The sequence below is a fragment of the Oryza glaberrima genome, chromosome 4 (genome assembly GCF_000147395.1).
Source record: "Oryza glaberrima chromosome 4, OglaRS2, whole genome shotgun sequence".
In the NCBI taxonomy this organism is placed as follows: Eukaryota; Viridiplantae; Streptophyta; class Magnoliopsida; order Poales; family Poaceae; genus Oryza; species Oryza glaberrima.
Window position 1 is genome coordinate 28121413 of NC_068329.1, and position 19004 is coordinate 28140416.

Below are 19004 nucleotides of genomic sequence, written 5' to 3' on the forward strand. Positions count from 1 at the left end.
GGGCATATTTAAGAGAGCTTAAAATTCTAAGAATTAGTTAGTGAGAAGATGAAAAAACTAAGTTCATTTTCTAAATTATATAGCTACAAAATCTCAGAATCTAAACAAAAATCTAAACTGTTGAGAAAATTTCTAACAAGCTGGCAGCTGTCAGAAACTTCTCCGAACAAACTATGTAGCTTCGTGCCGGTTTATCATTGGACCGCGTATGAACCCACTCCTAGCCTCGTGCTCGTCGATTGGCGACAACTAGCTACGCATGCAAAAACGATTTGAGAAGGACCGAGAAAGACGTGCGTGATGGGGCCAGATACCGGCCGGCCTGGCCTAACCGGGGCCATCATCTCATCCAATGCACAAACCATTAGGCTCTCGCTATCCGAAAGAACAGAAAATTAAAGCAAATTCACCACCACAAACGATCGCGTCGCTGCATCTGCTCTCTATCTGTACACGGAGATAAGACACACGAGGGAATTATGCACAAAAAAGTCTCTCTCTCTCTCTCTCTCTCTCTCTCTCTCTCTCTCTCTCTCTCTCTCTCTCTCTCATTTTCGGAGGACGACGTTGATCTCGTTAATTAATTCAGAACACGTAATATTCAGAATATCACCAGTTGATATTATCACATAATTTAGACTTTTAACAGAGACTATTCAGAGGATGCGGTAAATATAGAGATGATCATTATATCGTTGAAACGGATGAGCGCGCTTAGTTAATCTGTCAATTATTGGCCGTCATTTTCCCGAGGGAATATCGTGTTCCCGTGGCCATTTCGTCTTGTTCCGTGGACTAAGGACAAAGCTTCACGCAGTACGTGTTGGCGCTTTTCTGGCCAGCTGGACGATCATGCAATCAACAGACACTGAAAGAACGATTACTACCTTGCTAGTGACATACTGACATGCATTGCACGCCACCTTAATTATATTTCTTTCCATGGAGCTCGGACCAACTGCTTGATGAAACCAAACACGAGAGCTAATATGAGTCTCTTATCATTGCTAGAAGACGAAATCAAATCACGAGGTCTCCAAACATTAGGCCATTAATCTTAGCTAGTAGTAGCTAGTTGGCACTTTAGATGATTGAATGATTAATAATAATAAGTTCAGCTCTGAATGACTTATCACGTAAATGGGAGGATAAGAATCGAGTCTAGCTTATACACGATGCTTAATTTCGTTGTAACTTGTAAGCGAGAAAGTGACAGCTTCCTCAGAAGCAAGAGGCCCTCAATGGCTGGAACGAACTGCCACCTGCTCATTTCGACGAATCTAGGCTTTTCTCGCTGCACATGGAGGAAGGAACTCATCAACCCATCGGTTATTAGCCGGTCGGCACTCTGGCCGGATCACTCCGTCGCGCGGCGGGATCCCTCACCCGTCGATTGGCAATTTGTCCGTGGCGCGTGATTAATTAAGTATTAGTTATTTTTTAAAAAAAATATATCAGTATAATTTTTTAAGTAACTTACATATAATTTTTTTTTAAAAAAATACCGTTTAGCAATTTAAAAATCATGTACGCGAGCTCTTGCAAACACAGCCGAAGTCGCCAACCGATCGACGACATCGTACGGCCACCAAAGCAGCGAGCACCAGCGCCTCCTACGTGCTGTACCAGTTTCCACCAACCTCTGCCTTTCTCTGTTGCACGCGCGCGGTCTCGCGCCGTCCTTGGCGACGAGACGACGGAGGGAGCGCGCGGCAGCGGCACGCGACTACGCGAGAGTCGTTGTGTTGCGCGCTCGCGCGCGAGGGGATCGAGTGATCGACCGACGGATGCTTCACCCTGCAACGACCGAGCGCGTGTGCGAGAGCGAGACCACGCCAAACACGCGCGCCGCCCGGCCGGTGGGCTGCAGGAAAACGAGTGGATCACGCGGACGCGCGCGCGCGAGGCGCAGTTGGTGTGTGTCCCGAGGAGTACGTAGGAAGTCCACTGGTGTGGCGCTCGGAGTCGGAGGAGCTACTACTCGGCTGGAGTGCAGTTCCAGGCTTCCAGCCAACACGGACGTGTACCGACCGGAAATGCTAATGCGCGGTTGATCGCTCCAGCGATCACCGCGCTGGCCCCTCCCCCTATACTCATCCCTCTTCTTCCTTTTCCTCATCCTCTTCTTCTCTTTCTACTACAGTACACCACAAATTTAAAAAAATAAAAAGTTAGAAAAATTTATGAATAGAAATACTATATATAAAAAATTTGAATTCAAATTTAAATTTGAATCGGGTATGTAAACTTTTAACTTATAAACTTTGGGTCTATAAACTTTAGATGTATATAAATATTATATATAGAAAATATTTGAATTCAAATTTTGAATCAGGTATGTAAACTTTTGACTTATAAACTTTAGGTGTATAGAAATACTATATATAGAAAATATTTGAATTCAAATTCAAATTTGAATCAGATATAATTTAAATTCAAATTTAAAACGGGTATATAAACTTTAGATGTATAGAAATACTTTATATAAAAAAATATTTGAATTCAAATTCAAATTTGAATCGGATATATAAACTTTTGGTCTCTAAACTTTAGACGTGTAAACTTGAGGTATATAAATTTTAGGTGTATAAATTTAATAAAATAGGAAAATAATGCGGTGACAAAAATGGAAACCAGTTAGAGGGAGGGGGAGGGGGATTGATCATCGGAAATGGGAGGGGGATTGATCATCGGAAATCCTGTTTGGCAATCGATCGCCTTGGGGATGGATCAGCGATCGATCCCCTCCCCCCTCTCTCCCTCCACCTGGTTTCCTTTTTTAGCACCGCATTACTTTCCTATTTTAGTAAATTTATACACCTAAAGTTTATACACCTCAAGTTTACACATCTAAAGTTTAGAGACCAAAAGTTTATAAGTCAAAGTTTATATATCTGATTCAAATTTGAATTTGAATTCAAATATTTTTTTATATATAGTATTTCTATACATCTAAAGTTTATAGACCTAAAGTTTATAGACCAGATCTAAAGTTTATAAGTCAAAAGTTTACATACCCGATTTAAATTTGAATTTGAATTCAAATATATATATATATATATATATATATATATATATATATATATATATATATAGTATTTCTATACATAATTTTTTCTAACTTTTGTTTTTTTAAAAAATTTGTGTGGTGTACTGTAGTGGAAAGAGAAGAAGGGGAGGAGGAAGGAGGAGAAGAGGGAGGAGTATAGGGGGAAGCGGGGCAAACCGATCGCTGGATCGATCACCGTGATCGATCGCCCATTAGCCTCCCCCATTGATCACTACCCCCATCGCCAGGCGATCGATCGCCCATTAGAGTACCCCTGTACCGACGGTGTAATTTTCACGGGCCCTGTGATTTTTCCCGTTCCAAAATAAAAGATATTACTAAGAATTTGAAACAAGGAATTTTTACACTTAAGTGCCACATATCACCCATTATTTGCATTTGACTTAAATAATTATTTAATTTTTTTAAAATGTGAAAACATCAAAAAAAAATGTTTTTTTATCAAAGGGGAGGCACCTTCCATTTGCATTAAGATTGAAAACATCAATTGGGATGACATAAGTCTATTGACAGACATGCAAGACTAAATTTAATTTATAATTAGAGAAACAAAAATAATAAAATCAGGCAGTGAATAGTACAAATCACATAAAATTTGTTATTTTTGTTTTTTCTTGCGTAGATCAAATTTAGATTTGCATGTTTGTGTGGAGTCTTATTATATCATATATTTCTTGTCAAATTTTATAAAAATTTTATATAACTATTTAGATTGCATGCATATACCTAGATGTCATGGTATCTAGGGGTAGAAATTTTTTTCCTACGAACCAAGACTAGTATTAGGATTATTAACATTTTAAACTAGGCTTATTTATTTTGGGATATACTCCTATATTATAAATCGTTTGACTTTTTTTTCTAGTCAAACTTATTTAAATTCGATCGAATTATAGAAAAATATAGTAGTATTTCCAACCCAAAACAAACATGCTATCAAACTACATTCAATTTTAAATTTAATAAAACTAATTTCATATTTTAGATGTTAAATTTTTCTATAAATTTGATCAACCTTTGTTAAGTTCGATAAAGAGTAAAATAAGCTAGCGTGCGATCGGAAGGAGTGCGGGTCATGGCGGCGGGCCAGGAAGAAGTAATCGAAGCCTCGTGGCCGATGCTGGCGCCATACACTGATACACACATGCAGGACGCGGTCAGCGCAAGATGGATGTGGAGCCGCCCGTTTCCCATGTGTTGAAGCTGCAACCAACTGGGAGCAAAACATGCATGTGCTATAGCTGATCCTGCAGGTCCATTTCTCATGCTGCAAGAGGGCGTATGGGTACCAGGTTTCCCTCCCATCATCCCATGTACCTTGATGGCTTGATCCGTTGATCGTGTGCAAACCTAACGGACACGTAGCGTGAGAAGCATATTTGACATATGAGCCGGTAAAGCATTGTTGTCACACGCACATGGGACCGATCGACCCCTCGCCACAACTAACTTTGTCCGGTGCCACTATGCTAATATGGCCGGTTTAAGCTATTGACTCTAAAGATCAGGGCAACGCGCTTCTACCTCAAAGAAACGAGGGACACATGGCTAAAGCACAAAGGTTGCTTTTAATTTGGTTGGGAGAAAAAGAAGGGGTCTAGAAGCATCTGTCTACTGGCACATCATCTAACCAACACGCTAAAAGAGCATGACTAATGTAAAGATGCATGCGCAAGGGGAACACAAGGAAGAGAACCAGCCAGCTGACCTTGGAAAGCTAGTTGATTATACGCAAAGCGATATCGTCAAAGTAAACCAGTTTAAAGTGCAGTAGGTGCTACAATGTGCAAGCAATTCTATAACCAGTTTAAAGTGCAGTAGGTGCTACAATATGCAAGCGATTCTATAACCAATTTAAACTGCAATAGGTGCTACAATATGCATGCAATTCTAGGTAAACGTGAGATAGCTCAACTGTTGAAGTGGCATCTGAGGCCATGGCCTCAAAACCAAACAGATAATCTTAATTGATCATGCAAATGGAACCCACCAATATCCACAGATAACGAATGAAGACGATTAGCGAGATTGGGTTCAAAACAAATAGCCATGTAAATGTTTTTCTTTTTTTAAAAAAAAAAACGTCGATAGATACATGGAAATAATCAAGAAATTAACATGTTTGCAATTTATCGGGTTTGGAGCAGAGAAGCACATGATAGAAAACAGAAATTGAAACAGCGGAACACACGCAGAAAAGTTCAATGAACAATATCTTCAAATATATTTTACCAGCAATTAAATCCACAAAAAGAACTATTAATACTCCAGTCAAACTGGAGAGAGCAGGGTAATTGGGAATAGGTAGCTTAAGATCTGAAAAAAGAATTACCTCCGAGACATCTAAATTTCTTCTCTCTCTGGTTCAGACTGCTGTTCGAAACTGGTCCATAGAAAAAGCAAGCAGACAGAATCACAGAACACATGGAACGGGAGCTGGCAACAAGAAAAAGGCCAAGCATTACAGTCCCTAGTATATTTCAACTGAGCAGTATTCAACAAGTATCGTAGGGAAGCAAAAAATGACAAACATATGGTCACAAAGGAGATGAATAATATGCGATTGAAACAAGTAATTTCTGCAGCGCTCTCTAATCAAGTGGAACAAATATAAGTCATGGTGCACAGGGCTACAACAAGATTGTAAAACACTGACGCTTGTAACATTCAGAACATGCAATTCCAACATGGCATCAGCACCATACCAGAAACAAGAGCTCAGACGAGAAAGTTGGTTGCATCCAAAGTCATACAAGATACCAAAATTAGCAAACAGAGTTGACAGTGACAAAATAAACACTAAAGCGCTTCTTCATTCTACTACAAATCAATCATACTACTAAATTAGAGAAACCGATGACTAATGCAGGAAATGCAGCCGCTGTATCCTATTGAACTGAAGTTAGATTGAATAACAGGTCCCAACTAACTTCCACCAGGATGTATTGATCTCACAAGTTCAAATAATTTAAATGGCATATGCTACCCAAGAATAAAAAGCACTAATAATACTTTTCAATAGCTGACAGCTCATAGATAAAGCAAGACAAATCAAAGAAATATCATTCCACACTGAATCCAGCACCGAAGCATATCAAATAAATGTGATGGTCATCCAATGCAAATGGTTCAGCCATGGTTTTATCATCCTGGTAGCAATGAAGATATCAACTTGTTCGGTCCAAATTGCAGGTTTTTATTGAAAAATACAGGTACTATTTCAATAGTAAAAAAGGCATAGTTCTTTAATGCCGAGATGACACCAGCTAGAAAAATATCCAGCATGTGCACAGAAGGTTAAATAAGTTTAAGCACTAAAAAAAGCTGGAGTTTTAAAAATTAAGAAATCTTGCTGAATTCACTTGCCTTCATGGCCTCGTTTATTAGTTCTTCATTTGTCACTTTTAGATCAAAAGTCATTTTCTGGAAAACCTGAGACAATATCATAACATCTCGCATTGCTCTATGCGCATCGTCATGCGAGACGATGCCATAGTGTTCTCTCAGTGCCTCCAAGCTTGTACGACGTTTTTTCCCTGCAACAGAATAGTAACAATATGTAACTTCGGCTAGTTATTATTAAATGAATAGACCAAATAGCACAGATAGGGAACCTAATTGAGAAATGAAAACAGTAAGGCAGAACAAAATAAAATGAGATGTGTCCCAAACTGGGCCCCAACATATGTACAGCTCCAAGCTACTGCTCCTCACTAGGACAATATATCAGCATTTCACTTTTCTGTTAATCCTCATTATGACATACACTCAAAGCAGTACATACGGGAACTTCCAGAAAAGAATAATATGTTCGCTTTTCGACAAACAATACAATGTCATATAAAAACCTCAAGAACGGTCAGCAAATTCCAAGAACTACGGATTTGCTAATAGCAGAAACATGGAAACTGAGTTGTACTACTAAACCATACACAACATCCTAACAGAAGCACTCTTTTTGCATGGTTAAAAGATGAAGTGTGGGTTTCATCTTTACTCAATATGCTCCTGGCAAGCAGATAGTGAGTCGTAATTAAATGAAGAATCTAGCTTAAAAGGATGAAGATAGTGAGAATGACACACTCCAAAATGCTGCGAGAAGTGTGTCCTTTTTTTCGCATGCTCAAATCAAATTGACCCCAAAATATACAGTATCTTCACATGCAAAAGACTTAGAGTGAGAGTACTTACCCTCTGCTTTCACCATCTTTTTTGCCAAGAGAAGGGTGTCAAAAAACAGCCAATCTGCAGGAAGTGGTGCTGAACAACGATCAAACTCCTGAGCAAGGAAACGAGCATCAAATTGTTTTGCGTTATGAGCAACCCACAGAACTGGCTTGCCAGGAGCTTGGCGACTTCGAACGAATGCCAATAGTAGTGGGATTACATCACTAAACCTGTGGTAGTCATATTAAGATAACATTCAGAATAAGTGAAATAGTAAATTAACTGTTGGTGAAGTGAGATATGCATAACCAGTTTTCCATTGCAAAAACTAACTTATTGCACAAATCGATTTCCTACAAGCAAATAATTTACAATAAAACCTGCCTTAATGGCATGCATGCTTGTGAAAAAGAGGGAATACAGAGCTATTGCATAAATGGACTTATTTTCCATAACTAATTCAATACTATGGTCTGTTCACAGCATCATGTTGAGTGACAAATACATCAGGGCATGTTGACTATGACTGTTATCAAGACATGTGATGAAGAGATTAGGAATAATATGGATTCGTTGGATGCAAAACACACCTTGGGATACCAGGCCTGCACACGAGATCAGTGCCAATTTTAATGAGATGTTCAACGTAGTTAGGAACAGTCCTTTCAGGATTAACAAGAGTTTCAAAAGTGCTATTCTTTCCTCCAGAAAGATCACAGAGTGCAAACTCAACTATTCTATGATCCTTATGGAAATAGCCAGTAGTCTCAAGATCAAAAACTAGAATAGTTGCTGCCGCCGCAACTTCCTTCCCATGTTCCTGTACTTGTGTTGTGAAATGTCGTTTCCCACAGCTTCTAGGATCAAGCAATTCTACAGTTGATAATCCGGCTTGTTGCTTAAGAAATCTGACAGGGAAGCTACTCCATATACTGTTCCTCAGCTGAATGGATCGAAGAATCGATGACATTGTGCACAGGAAATCCACTTAAAACCAATACGCAGAGCCAAACCTGTATACATTGTCCCACACAACTACCATGTCAGAGTAGATGGCAAGTAATCAACCTCACAGTGTTTCGATATGAAATTTAACCTCCCCCCCAAAAGAAGACTTATCTTCCAAAGTCAATACGTTCTAAACGTAGCAAACGAAAGGAACTCACAAGACAGGATAAATTGCATTAAAAAAAGGGTAAATTTAAAAAACGATGTTTTCACGCGCAGCTGAACTTCCGGAAGGCATGAGGCCTGCGTGCGACTCCTGTCGACACACATCATCCAATCTAGCACCCCCTATAGTTGAGACAGGCTTGAGCATTTCACCTCTTAAAATAAAATGGACTAATTTTTCAGTTTCACGGACCAACCAGGAAGATAGGCTCGCAGCTATGAACTCCCGCAACCTCCCCCAGCGAGAAACAAATAAGAAATCTGCAGGTTCAGTACAGCCAGTATCCCTCCCAGAACCCTACTCCCAACAGTCCCAACTCCCCCCAAATCTCCTCCCCCCGCGCCCTACCCAAATCATCCAGGCATAACATCACCACGAGAGAGAGAGAGAGAGAGAGAGAGAGAGAGAGAGAGAGAGAGAGAGAGAGAGAGAGAGAGAGAGGAATGGAGTTTACCAGCGCCGACATGAGCGTACGACCCCCGCCGAGATGCCCACGCACGCCGCCACCTCCCCCGCCGCCGAGGGATTTAGCTAGGGGTGGCTGCGGTGGTGAACTGATTGTGTCGCGCGGCGCGTGATGCGGCGAGCGACACGGGGTGGGGTCAGTTAACAGAGGTGGTGGGGGATAACGGCGCGGAAAAAAGTCCATTTGCAACCTTAAAATATGCCGCAACTAATTCCTATCCCTAAGCGAGTAAACTGGATAGGTTCTCGAACTATTGAGACCAGTGTAATTTAACTCTCCAATAATTTTAGAGGATGGTTTTAACTTCTCTAACAGTTTTGGAGAACGGTTTTTACTGACGTGGTGGTGTTGATCTGGTTTTCGTCCCACGTGGGGCTTATGTGGTATTAGAATTAAAAAATATATGTGGGATCCATTTACCATCACTCTCAAAACATATTGCAAGACCCCCATCCTCTCTCTCCAACCCTTCTTCCCTTCTTGGCTTCTCCCCTTATCCTCATCTAGCATCGGTGCAGAGGCTGCGCGCGGCGGCCAGGCGAGGCAACAACAGCGACGACGGTGATGGTGTGGAGTTGGCTCGCCGATCCCCTCCTTCCAACAACCATGGACGGCGAGGAGGAGCATGGCGCGTTGCTGTCTCCCTTGCTCAATGGCCCCATCTCTCTTATTGGGAGCCCTCCCTCCTCTCCGTCCTTCACCACCCCTCCCCCCTCCCAGCGGCGGCGGTGGAGAAGGCCGAGTGAGGCGGCAGTGGCGGTGGAGGAGGCTCACTACCCCTCTCTATTTCTCTCTCTCTCTCTCTCTCCTGAGGACCCTTCCTCCTCTCCATCCACCCTCCACCCTCTCTTCACCGTAAGTGCGGTGGCCGATGAGTTAGCGGTGGCGCAAGTTTGGGCTCGCCCGACAGAGCGGATAGGATCAAGGAAAAGGGTGGGGAGCTAGAGTAGGAGGCTGGTCGAGGATGGAGTGGAGCAGCGCAGGGGAGCTCGGGGTCATGCTCCCAAGCAGCAAGGGTCTCCCGCGACGAAGATTGACAGGAGCATCGCGAGCGGCATCACTAAGCTCCCAAGCGACATGGACGTGGGACATCAACGACGCTACCGGGTGATAGAGACAGAGTCGGTGGTGGGAGTCGGATGTGGGAAAGGGTGACGGAAGGGGCACAGAGAGGTGAGGAAAACTTTGGTGGAAGGACCATAGCCGTCGGTGAGGAGGCGGCAACAGAGAGTGACACGAATTGCGTTGCTTGGTATGTGAGGAACCTCACCCACAATGACATCGTGAACTCCTCCCACACGCGCGCTCAGTCAGCAAGATTCTCCTCTGCGCGTGCCTAGCTGACGACTCCTCTTAGCGCACGACCTCCCAGCGAGATCCTCCCCAGCGCACGACTGGCCGGCGAGCTCCTTCCCCATGCGCAGTCTCCTGGTGAGGTCCCCCCTCACATGTTGGGATAAGGGAGAGAGAGAGAGGGGGGAGGAAGAGGGGTTGGAGAGAGAGGATGGTTGTGGGTCCCACAATATATTTGAGTGTGAATGACAGATGGGTCCTACAGATATTTTTGTTAATTCTAATGCCACATAAGTGTCACGTGGGATGAAGACTAGATTAACACCGCCACGTCAGCAAAACCGTCCTCCAAAACCTATGAGGAAGTCAAATTGCACTGGTTTCAATAGTTAAGGAGTCATCTGATCCAGTTTTCTGGTTAAGGGGTACGAATTAGAGTGGCCTCCTTCTGAAGGGAGTCGGAGTAGACTTTTTCCTAACGGCGTTGTGTGACTGTGTGGTGGGGCCTTTCGACCTGGTGAGAGATGGGCCGAATCTAACGGCCCGTTCCTCCGTGGTTTTAGTCACCGAACCCCATTACAACCGGAGTGTACTGAGTAAGCACGGCCTGAGTAAGATATTTGGGCCAACATTTATGAGCTAAATCTTCTTTGGGCCAAGGCCTGATTAAATTTAGTTCCTACTTCTGTAGCGAGCAAGCTTGCTTTCTTCAGTTTTCGTTGCGGTATAAACTATAAGCTGTTAAGTTCGATCAAAATCAATCTTACATTTAAGATCCAAACCGATGTGATGTTTTGTTAATCATCCAAATCGAAATCGAGACTTATCGTCAGCTAGATTAGTAGCTAAGCGTGGGGCTATACGCTGGCGTTTTCATCAGTTGGTTCTGAAGGTTCATTCAGTATCTAGTGTACTGTCTGCATCCTGCAGTGCAGCAGGGAATAGAGTTAACCTCTCTCTAATTATTCGTCCTCCTTTTTGCAAGGATTTTTTTCTCTCTTACAGATGAACTCGGGTGAATCCAAAAGAAACCAAATTGATCGATCGATCAAGATCAAGTACAGTAATTCAGTCCAACTCCAACCACTGTGTATTGCCACTCCATTTCTACAATTCTACAGATGCACAAATCTCTATTTTTCTTTCATTTCGTCAGACGTGACGCAACCTTCACGGGCAAGCGTGTGTTCGTCGTGCTTGCATAATGCTCTACTTGTCCACATCACACTGCCCCGTCGTTGCTGCCGTCCTTATCCCCCGTAGGATGACTGATCCTTGTCTTCTGACGAACAGCAACAACAACGCATGCACTGCACTGAGCTGAGCTGAGCTGGATGGATTGTATATCCTAGTATGTAGACCCGTATCTGATAGTATATTGAGATGTGAAAGGAATACTTCATAGAATCTTTGCCCCATGGTTAACTATTGCAGCATCATGGAATCACGATCCTGTAGAGATTAGTTGTCTTTTTTACAGAGTTCGGTGTACAATCTCTGTAGGTGCAGTGCTGTACGTAGGAGTTGGTGGTATTTGCTGTCATCCTGAAGCTTTAAGTAGTTTCACAAAACAGTGGCTGAAATACAAACATGTTTATGAATCTTGGCCCTTTTTCTCTCTGACTTATTCATCCAATTATTAAATCATATTTATTTATTTATCGCATTATTGAAACGGACTATTTGCGTCTTCATGATGAGAGTTTTCGAAGAAAATCCGTAACATTTTTACCATGGTAAGCAAACAAAGACTATATCAAAACTGCTTTGGAGCAAAACTATGGGCTCTTCCTAAGAACATTTTTTTAATTTCTGTTACCAGTTACAATTGATGTTTAATTAATTTGTGTAAAAGAAGCATATGCTGGCGCGAGTATGTCGCATGATTTTTTATTTTCCTTGGCCTATCTGGAAGCAACATGTATGTGTTATTACAAAAGGTAAGATCAGCCAATTACTTCTCAGTAGTGGGTAAGATTAACCAATTACTTCTCGGTAGTTTCTTACTCTTGTACTCCAACTGGGTGTGTTAGCCTTTCTCTTGTGACATGGAAAATTGTATTCAAAAGCTTGGAAACAATTTTCTATATCAATTTGATCTGTAGATAAGATTCCATGCACGCGCATTGATGGTGCAGAAAAGAATTTTTAGTTCGTGCCAATTCACAGAAATGACAATGCAATAAGGCATTCGGGAGCTTGGTACTGTTTGTTTGTTCTTTAGGTGCCAGAAACAAAGGGCAGAAATCAAAAACTTGAGATGGTCACTACTATGTCCTGTCCTTAGCAAGGAACATCCATGTGCAAGCGTGCTGTTCTTGCAGCTGTCCAAACAAAAATTCCACTTCAGAGAGGCCACTAGCGGCATATGCAACGAACCAGCAATTTAATTATTGTACTTGTATAGCATAATTTACCATGAAATCTGAATGAGAAAATTTACCCCCCTTATAAGAGCAAATAATATTTTCCGCATTACTTGTACAATTTTTTTTCTCCTGTTATATTCAATAAAATTATATATTCAATAAAATTAGCACAATTTAGTGTCGGTTCATTAAAAAAAGAATGAGAAATTTGGGGTCATTAAGACTTAAAGAGGTACTAAAATTTTGTGTATGGAGATTTTTTTTTGGTGTGCTGGGAGTGTATGAGACCCGTCCATCACTTCTAATCTAATAATTAATTTGACACCTCCTGTTATCTAGGTACTGAAAGGTAGCAATTTTTTTCGCCGGCCTAGCTAGGTAGCCGAAGTATGTATTAAGGAGGAGAGGGTTTAGAAACTGTACAGGGATGTACAAACAGAGCCAAAAGCCAAAAGTCTCACACCAAAAGCCAAAAGTCTCCTACTACTTTGGGACTGTTCCTCAGTTACAAAAGAGATAGTAATAGATAGAGAAGCATAAATACCTCCATTATTTGTAGATGTCACTTCACATCAAAGAAGAATTCGGCTTAATCTCATCTTTTAGATGCTAGAAGATCCTTGCTGTGAATGGCTATCATCGCATATTTGACACAAACTGCACCGGCAACATATCCTATGCACACATGCCCTCACGTGTACACACGTGCACACCAACTAAAAAATGTCACCAAAAAATCTAGAAAAAATCATACACATACTTTCAATTGTATTACACCTAGGGTTAAAATCTTAACGTCAAATTCATTATATTTTAGCCGTAACAAAAAAAACAAAAAATCTGACAGTTTTAAGGTTGCAATTTTGTCAGAATTTTATCTTTTTTGTTATTCTCTATGTAGAATGAATTTGAAGATGCGACTTTGCACGTAGATGTAATACTATTGAAAGTACATGTATGAATTTTCCTAGAATTTTTTGTGATAATTTTTAGTTGGTGTACATGGTGTGTACACGCGAGGGCCTGTGTGCATAGGATACGCTCCCAACTGCACCAATGCTTTCTTCATTCCATTATTAGTCCTTAGATATATCAGACGTTTGATACAACATGCACACATGCAGATATGCTGCCTGCCTGCCTCGTCAGAAATTAGGAACAAACTCTCCTGGTCCTTAAAATTTACTAGCTTCAAATTTATCCTAAAATAAAGTTATTTTTTTTTACCTACACCCATATCATCTTTCATTTAATTTTTTCTATCTACTTTATATTCTTAACTAATTACTTCCATCATTCAATTCTAACTGTTTTATTAAGAATTTATATAACAATATAATGAAAAGCTTACATTTTAGGACGGAGGGAATATCTGTTTGATGCACAACACAGGACAGCAGCACAGCAACCATCTGAGCCTTTAAATACCCCACACCACGAGACCTCCCCTGCTCCGCTCCAAGACACTCGCACGCAGATATCACATCCATTCCAGGCTCGATCGCTTCGATCCCTTTGCCTGAGACCGAGTAAGCCATTCTCCCTCTGATCCTCCTGTGAAAATTTCTCCTAACCTTTATGATTGTTTGCCTGGTTTCTCTTTTATTCTTGCATGTGTTGTTTCAGTTTCTTGTAGCGTGATTCTTGGAGATAATTTACAAGGATGAGGGTTTTCTGTTATTTCTTCCCGAATCTTTGGGATCAGTCAGATCTGTTCTTTTTCACTGTACAGTTCATCAGTAATACTATTGGAGCTTCGATCGCAATCAAAGTTTAGATTCTGCAAACCATTCTGTAGTTAATGAAATGAATTCTTGATAGATCAGCATTTCTTCTTGACTGCATGGCTTTATTTAATCATGCTTCCTCTTTTTCTTCAGTTTATTTAAACTGTACTGTACTAGAGGCAGCTAGAGTATAACTTTTGATGGATGAACTTGGTGGCTGAACTTCTAATGGTGACGATTTGAGCAGAGAAATGGAGCTAATCACAAACGTCTCCGAGTATGAGCAGCTTGCAAAGCAGAAGCTGCCGAAGATGATCTACGACTACTACGCCTCTGGTGCAGAAGATCAATGGACTCTCAAGGAGAACAGGGAGGCCTTCTCAAGAATTCTGTAAGCTACCTTCCAAAATAGTAGGTTTTATCTCTAGAAAATATATTAGGCTTTTAGCTAGCTGTTTCTATCTGGTAGCACACTGCTGGATGAACTGTGTTTGTTTTATTTACATCAGCAGCTAATAATTCAGCTTAAAGTAGTGCAATTGAAAAGTTCTTGGAAATATTTTTTTCAAAAGGATCCCAGTTCCATATTTTTTTTGATGTCTCATGAAAAGATAGATGATAGATATGGCCATAGGCGTCTCCAATCCTAGTGGAAAGTTTACAAGTCCGTGATTATAATTAACTTTCGGATTTTTTCAAGTTTCTGACAAGGTTCGAGTGTAAGTGGATCAGTTTGCCTTTGATTAATGTAATGACATGGCGGCCAAAGTGGACAAACAACATTGAGTAGAGGACAAAGATCAGACGTGTCTTGCGACATGTGGTTTGTATGGTCAAACTAGATGACAGTTTCATTAAGAATTCTCATACAAAGATAGTACTAGTACATGACAACATTACTTCTTCTCGGTTTCAAAAAAACAACATTACTTCTGCATGTGAAGATATAGATCTTCTGCAAGGCTCCAGCTCATTGTAGAAAACTATGGCTCGTATTCGTTTCTTTTAGACTTGAAATATTTCTCTTCAAACTTTGCTGCTCCCAGTTTCTATAGCTATCCTGGATATATACTGATGCTCATGCTAGATGAGAAATACTCTAGCTCAGGAAAAAAACACGAATATTAGGGAATAACCTAATACAAAATAAATAGAAGGAGTGAGGCTTCGAATCAGGTCGGCTGGTCCACCACCTTGTGGCTCTAGCTCAGAAAACGTCAGTTGACAAAATAGTCATACTGCATTATCTTCAATCGGATACAAGGAAGTCCCGCACACGTGATATATTTGAATATGAAAGGTATTGATCACAAGATTCTTGAACTTTACTTTACCCTTCCCTGAAAAATGGTTCCAGGTTTCGACCGCGAATACTGATTGATGTATCCCGTATCAACATGGCTACAAATGTCTTGGGCTTCAACATTTCCATGCCCATAATGATTGCTCCCTCAGCCATGCAGAAAATGGCTCACCCCGAAGGTTTATCCAAGTTGCATTCACCTAATTCTTTCTTCTCTTTTTTTTCAAAGCAATGTTTCTAATGGAGATGTTTATCTGACATGCAGGAGAGCTTGCTACTGCAAGAGCAGCTTCTGCTGCAGGAACAATAATGGTTTGAGAGATATTCAAAAGCTTGTTATGTTTTTTTTTTGTCTCAAAATGGTTAGTCCAGTGTTCTGATGCTATGGCTGAACATTATGTTTTTTTTTTCAGACATTATCTTCATGGTCCACTTCTAGTGTTGAGGAGGTTAATTCAGCAGCGCCGGGGATACGTTTCTTCCAACTCTATGTATATATTTTTCTTCAAAAATACTTAAAGATGTACTGAGGAGCAGTGTTTTCAGTTTCTAAACCTTAGCTGGGTTACCTCTGTCTTTACTAGGTTTACAAGGATAGGAATATAGTACGGCAACTTGTCAGAAGGGCTGAATTGGCTGGTTTTAAGGCGATTGCACTCACTGTTGACACTCCAAGGCTTGGTCGCAGGGAAGCTGACATCAAGAACAGGTCCTAATCTAGCAACTCTGTACACAATTACTGTATGCTTTACCACGTTCCATACTGTCATTTCATCAGGGGCTTTACAGTCTTAAGTATGTATTCTGAATTTCCGATGTCTTGCAGATTCAACTTACCTCCACATCTGGTATTGAAGAATTTTGAAGCTCTGGATCTCGGCAAGATGGACAAGGTTTATCTAAAACCGAACCCTTATGCATCTATATATGAACAAAATTTTCTTATATTCTTAAATGTGTTTTATGTTTTTATTCAGACAAATGATTCTGGCCTTGCTTCCTATGTTGCTAGCCAAGTTGACCGCTCTCTGTCTTGGACGGTATATGCTTCGATACCATCCTTAGTTTTGTGCACCAAACAGTGAATCAGAAACTGGGATACTGTCCTGGTTCTTCTGGCACTTCTCTGTGGCAATGAAATGCTGATGCTACTGATGCACAATGCAGGACGTGAAGTGGCTACAGACAATCACCTCGTTGCCGATCTTAGTGAAAGGAGTCATGACTGCAGAAGACAGTAAGTGCAGTTTCAGAGTTCTGGTTGCTCATTGTTCATTGTTATGGCATGCCATGGTCTGATGGCTGATGATCACATGAATTTTGTGCAAAATGCAGCTAGGCTTGCTGTCGAAAGTGGCGCGGCCGGTATCATCGTGTCCAACCACGGCGCTCGCCAGCTAGATTATGTTCCTGCAACTATCAGCTGCCTGGAAGAGGTATGCTACTGTAATTGCTAACCCAGCTACAGTTACAAAATGCACTTGCAAAAATCTTCAGTGCAACTGATATATTCAGAAATTCTAGCCTCCCTGAACTTCCATGATCTGTACTGAAAATGTCGAGCAAAACTCAGGTCGTCAGGGAGGCGAAGGGGCGGCTGCCGGTGTTCCTCGACGGCGGCGTCCGCCGTGGCACGGACGTGTTCAAGGCCCTGGCGCTGGGAGCTTCAGGAGTATTTGTATGTCCCCAAAGCCTGAATTATCAAAGTTAGTTAGTACCATCTGAATTTACAGCCCGTTTAACGCCATGAGTGCATGCTTGGTGTTCGCCAGATTGGCAGGCCGGTGCTGTTCTCGCTGGCCGTGGACGGCGAGGCCGGCGTGAGGAAGGTGCTGCAGATGCTCCGCGACGAGCTGGAGCTCACCATGGCGCTCAGCGGCTGCACGTCGCTGGGCGAGATCACCCGCAACCACGTCATCACCGACAGCGACAGGATCCGCCGCTCCAGGCTGTAGAGGCTAGCTCTGCGGTTGCAGACTTGCAGTGATCGAATTGTCCATCAGCCATGTATGGTATGCTAGTCCATTTGAGATGCTACTGCCAGTAGTTATTGTGATCCCTCCCACATTTGATGATGCCGGGTAATAAGGAGAGGGAGGAGGCTGGGATGTGTGCCTCCAGGTGTATGTGTTCCTCCGTGATATGTAGCAGAGTAGTAGCATGTTCTTCAGGAGTTGCACTGTTGCTGTCATTGGCAGGGAATTTGGTGATTCAGATCAGTATAATTGTGTTGGAAAAAGGAAAAATATGTGCAATTCTGTCTCGACACTGACTGTGATGCTGTCGTGGACGAAATGAAGCTCTGGCCTCTCTTCGTGATTTCTTTTTGAACAGTTTTTATTTTTAATGTTAAATATAAACTCTTATCGTTACTATTATAAAAATTGAAGATGTTTTTGCCGGTATTTTGGTACTCATCCGTGTTTGAGTTGATTTTTTAATTTTATGTTCTCTACTAAAATTTCCGTTGTCTGTTAAAAAGAAAAGACAGTCCGACTCAAAGAGGTAAAAAAAGAAAAAAAAATGTGTCCGACTCAAAAGCGATTAAAAAAAGCTTCTGTCGTCGCTCGTCAGTAAAAATAGAAAAAAAACATCTAGAGTCCGACTTCCGTGAAAAGTCAGCCACAGGTACTTTTTCATGCGAAAGAGTTTTTTTTCCGCATGCAGTTAGGCTCTTGGTTTTTTGTCCTTTTTTAATCCGATCACGTCTCCCGGGCGCTTTTGTTTTTTTTTTGTCAAATTTTTTGTGCCGGTTTTTTCTCCCATGCGATTTTGGTTTTTCTCATCTAGTTTTTTAATCCGATCCATTCGCCGCACGTCTCCCGAGTTGAACCCTGGCGCCGTGCCGCCACCATATCAATTGTCCGTTTTCTCCTCCAATTTGATTGCAAAAATCGATTCCTCATTCCTCCCTCATCATTTTCTCCATTATTTTCCCTTTCAATTCGGTTTTAATTTGTTGGATTTAATCTCCTTGAACAATTGCGACTCCTCATTCCTCCCTCATCATTTTCTCCATTATTTTTCCTTTTAATTCGGTTTTGATTTGTTGGATTTAATCTCCTTTAACAATTGCTGATGATGACGGCGATCTTCCCCGATCGTTTTTATCACGAGTTTTACACTCTGATTTTAGAAAAAAATGAAAAGAGGATATCGTGGATAAAAAACCTCAACCAATTTTGGGTGATCTAGAAAGATTAGGCCGGATTTCCGGATTTGATGGGGGAAACAAAGAGTTTTACACTCTGATTTTGGAAAAAACGGGAAGAGAAGATCGAGTGGATTAAAAACTCTCAATCAATTTTGGGTGATCGAGAAAGATTCGACCAGATTTGATGGGGAGATTTGCTCCGGCAACCGTACGGCCACGGGACTAGCAACCGTACTGCCACGGGACTATCTTCGGGAGACTGGCCTAAGGCTAGAATGGAA

At 41.5% G+C, this 19004-nt stretch overlaps 2 protein-coding genes across 3 annotated transcripts; one reads left to right on the plus strand and one right to left on the minus strand.

Moving 5' to 3' along the window:
• Positions 1-3997: 3997 nt before the first annotated feature.
• LOC127772339 (exonuclease DPD1, chloroplastic/mitochondrial-like) lies at positions 3998-9031 on the minus strand. Of its 2 annotated transcripts, XM_052298370.1 has the most exons (6): positions 8866-9031; positions 7828-8250; positions 7262-7467; positions 6437-6606; positions 5403-5506; positions 4113-4420 (listed from the first exon to the last, which is right to left on the minus strand). In XM_052298370.1, the coding sequence occupies exons 2-5, from the start codon at positions 8205-8207 to the stop codon at positions 5414-5416; spliced, it is 849 nt and encodes a 282-aa protein (XP_052154330.1). In that variant the 5' UTR covers positions 8208-8250; positions 8866-9031; the 3' UTR covers positions 4113-4420; positions 5403-5413. The 2 variants fall into 2 exon arrangements, with proteins under 2 accessions (XP_052154329.1, XP_052154330.1); XM_052298369.1 differs by having other exon boundaries at positions 3998-5506.
• A 4900-nt stretch (positions 9032-13931) lies between these two features.
• LOC127771544 (glycolate oxidase 3) lies at positions 13932-17835 on the plus strand. The gene is made up of 12 exons (XM_052297468.1): positions 13932-14068; positions 14514-14657; positions 15624-15748; positions 15835-15881; positions 15983-16060; positions 16154-16278; positions 16396-16462; positions 16547-16609; positions 16737-16806; positions 16905-17005; positions 17143-17247; positions 17342-17835. Exons 2-12 carry the CDS (start codon positions 14518-14520, stop codon positions 17522-17524), a joined length of 1104 nt encoding a protein of 367 aa, XP_052153428.1. The 5' UTR covers positions 13932-14068; positions 14514-14517; the 3' UTR covers positions 17525-17835.
• The last annotated feature ends 1169 nt before the right edge of the window (positions 17836-19004 follow it).